This window comes from Phytophthora parasitica (genome assembly GCF_000247585.1).
Source record: "Phytophthora parasitica INRA-310 unplaced genomic scaffold supercont2.228, whole genome shotgun sequence".
Lineage (NCBI taxonomy): Eukaryota > Oomycota > Peronosporomycetes > Peronosporales > Peronosporaceae > Phytophthora > Phytophthora nicotianae.
Genome location: NW_008649214.1, coordinates 13,609 through 17,092, shown reverse-complemented (window position 1 = coordinate 17,092; position 3,484 = coordinate 13,609). Strand labels below are relative to the sequence as shown.

Here is a 3,484-nt window from a genome sequence, read left to right as displayed (position 1 = left end):
GGGAAGCAACCAATTCGCAAGTCTATTATTAGATAGTTGTAATTGCCAACGTAGCCGTATTAAGACACTTCAGCGAGTGGCGGTCGGGAGATCATTGTTAGAAACTCCTTTAGTTGCTGATGAGTCGCTCACCCTCGTCGTCCAGAGCGCGTAGAGCTCGATACTCGCCTACATCCCGTCCGCGAACCCGTTCAACAAGTCCCCATTACACACTAGAGGATAATGAAGCGTCGTTGTTGACGTTAGTCGAGTCTTCCCCTACAACACAACCAGCAACGCCGACTCCGATACAACCGCCAACGCTGCGCTTGCCATCTGCAACAGGTTCATACGCAGCCAGCCCATTATCTCAGTGCTCGCAGCCTGACCAAGCTGTCGAGGGTCAAGCGTTGATACCGTCTTCTCCTGGTCGTCCTCCACGTCCTCCACGAGTTGGATCGCCGCAGACATTTCCCCACCAGCAAAGCCGCGATGGTAAAACCAAAATTTACCACCAGGGTTTTGAGTACACTCGTGCAAAGATTTCTGCAGTTAAAATAACCTACAGATGCAGCTTCTATAGGAAGCCAAAGCTGTGTCCTGCCGTCTTGTACTTCTACGCTGATACTATGACCTACGACTTTAAAAGCTCAGCTCCACATACATGCAAAAGCAGACCCGTAGCTGATTTGGCAAGTGATGATTCGGTCTGCGTCAATGTGGAAGAAGAAATGAAAGCTTTTGTCGATGATTTAGCTGAGCAAGATATTTCAGCAAACAAAATTTGGACGCTGACATATAAAAAGTTTTACGAAAACTCGACTTGTGTTGTTCGTGGTCTCTCTCGCAAGCAAGTGGTTTCACGTGTTGGAAACTCAAAATCGGGAAACAATATTTTTTCTTTACTGGAGAGTCCAGAGAGATCCAAAGTATCTGGCAGTGATCTTGGTTTTTTTCAGTTTCAGTACGTGTGGCACGATGACACTAGAGCAAAGTAGAAAAAGTCAGGGATTGAGAGGCTTGTTGGCTGGTCGCACCCGGAGCTTCGCAATTTGCTTCGTATTGACGGTGCCCATTTGTTTGTTGATGGCACATTTCGCTGCACCCCAAAGAGCTTTCATCAGTTCGTGACACTAATGATGTACGACCAATACACAGAGCTGTTTGTGCCGGTATTTTTCACGTTGGCAACGAACAAAACTGAAACACTGTACACCAAAATGGTTACCTGCATCGAGTTTGCGTTGGGAAAGGACATTAAGCCCGGAGATGTCGTGTGTGACTTTGAAGGCGCCATGATTCTTGCTATACGAGGACTATTTCCTTCTACACGCATTGTCGGTTGCTTGTTTCACTTCAAGCAAGCGTGTAGAAGGAAACTGAAAGAGTATCGCATGCCAAATGACGAGGCTTCAATTGCCATGTCGTTCGGGGTTTTTGACATGCTCACAGTAATTGATCCAGATAAAATAGCTATCCAGGGTGTCACTTGGGTGAAACGCGAGATAAAAAAGCGTTGCAATGTAAAAGGACTGGCGTATTCTCGAAGAAAGTGGAAAATGTTTTGGAGATACTTTTCCAAAACTTGGTTGGAAACATACCCTCCTGATCTGTGGAATATATATCGAGTAAAAAGGGATATCGTGAATAGGACGAATAACCCTTTAGAGCGATTTCACCGCGAGTTGAATGCCAGGATGAAGCCTCATCCATCACTAAAGTATTTCGTTCGCTCTATTGAGGAGCTAGCCAGGGAGTATGTCGTACTCCGTAAAAGCATAATATCCGGCGATGCTGAAGCCCCTCTGAGGCCACCAATGCGCTTTCCGAGACGGGCAACTCTCCCTGACACTGGCGATACTGATAGCTCCTCCAGTGACGACGACGATGACTGTGCACCTGGCGGTGGTAGTAGTGACGCTGACTCGGAGCTTTCAGACGAAGACCTGGGCATTGTGTACGACACTTCCTTTGACTACGAGATTGAAGACGATGAAGAAAAATCAAATGCCACCTAGACTGCTAGTCATACTGAATACAACCACATTTGCATTTGATTGTTGTGAATATTATATTATTGCGGGTTGCCCTTCACGTGATCAAACGATGTTTGATCACGTGACCTAATCATTTTTTTTTTTGCTGCTACCAAAGGAGATATTGACCTGTGATAGTGATTACCCGCCTGGATACCCAGGATGTTCGTTATAGAAGTTCAACGTGTTATAACGTTTGGCAGTAATTATCCGTCGGAACAGTAACATTTTACTTTGTAGACTTCTAAAAGCATTTTGGCCGGATGTACGTACATGTATGCGCGTCCGTGGGGCGATCTCTTGATACTGGGCAAATATCCCATCCTCTTATGCAAAACAAAAACCTTTCCATTTTTAACGAGGGATTGCCGGGTTGTACTAGAGAAATTAGGTCGATTTCCCTCAGATAATGAAGCCTACCACACAACACCGAATAGCAAGTTGCCTGCTGTAATAGATGATGAGGACGACAAATGCTCTGCACATGAAGACGGCATTCAATTTGGTAACATCGCCGCATGAGTGTGAAACTTTACACAAGCCCTGCACTAACAAAAGAACATTTCAACATTGCCATTCTATACGACCGTCAGAAAACTGGTTAATTCGCAGAAAAAACGCTGTGGAAATATTTCTCAATATTAACCAGAAGTGAATTTGAATACGAGTGATGCATGATGATACAAAACCTGTTGGAACAAACATCCAGCCCAGACACGAGAACATGAAAATCTGACCACAGATGACACCAGATAATCTCCAAGCCAACTAATACATCACTTTTACTTTTGCGACATCAGAAGACGACGACGTTACCATTGTAGCAGTCCAACAAAACCTGCTGCGGGAGGTTACAGTAATTAGTCTGTCTTCAAATTAGCCTGATTTCAACGTCAGACTAATGTATATCGTTGAAAATATTCTTGGCTCAGAATTAGTCTGTAATGAATTGTTCATAGTAAGCCTGTCATAATTTGATAATGGAAACCCCGCATATGATAGTTACAAGCCCGAGTTCTTGCCAAACTTAAGGTTACGCAGGCTAGATACAATAGTAAATGTATGTGTGGCAAAAGAATGGTTGTATTTTTTTCGTTGGTAACAGTTTAGAGCTGCGTTTACAGCTATAACCTTCAAATCCGTAAAGTAGGCAATACTTTTCCTGCTGTACTGCCGGTCATCAACGAGGCAAAAAAAAAAAACGAAGCCATACGTTATTGTGCGATACTCTTTGAATGAACAGCGCACGCAAATTGGCTACAGACTTCGGTTGAGTATTGCTTCACTTAAGTGCGATAACCCAACAAATTTGTCCTTAAAAAGAGGGCGAAATAAGTTGCAACAGCGTCATATTACGCGTGATTTTGTCGTTAAGGCCCAGATTATATGGATAAAAATTGAGACGATAAGGAATTGTCTCGGTCTGATATGACAGCTGAGACTGCTGACGCCACTTTGTATTTTTTTTT

At 43.9% G+C, this 3,484-nt stretch overlaps 2 protein-coding genes across 2 annotated transcripts; one reads left to right on the top strand and one right to left on the bottom strand.

Annotated features, from left to right (window-relative positions):
- Positions 1-258: 258 nt before the first annotated feature.
- Positions 259-450, bottom strand: PPTG_24791 (hypothetical protein; the record flags this gene model as incomplete). The annotated part of the gene is made up of 1 exon (XM_008918552.1): positions 259-450. The coding sequence occupies one exon, from the start codon at positions 448-450 to the stop codon at positions 259-261; it is 192 nt and encodes a 63-aa protein (XP_008916800.1).
- A 1,226-nt stretch (positions 451-1,676) lies between these two features.
- On the top strand, positions 1,677-1,997 carry PPTG_19936 (hypothetical protein; the record flags this gene model as incomplete). The annotated part of the gene is made up of 1 exon (XM_008918551.1): positions 1,677-1,997. One exon carries the CDS (start codon positions 1,677-1,679, stop codon positions 1,995-1,997), a length of 321 nt encoding a protein of 106 aa, XP_008916799.1.
- Between the last annotated feature and the right edge of the window lie 1,487 nt (positions 1,998-3,484).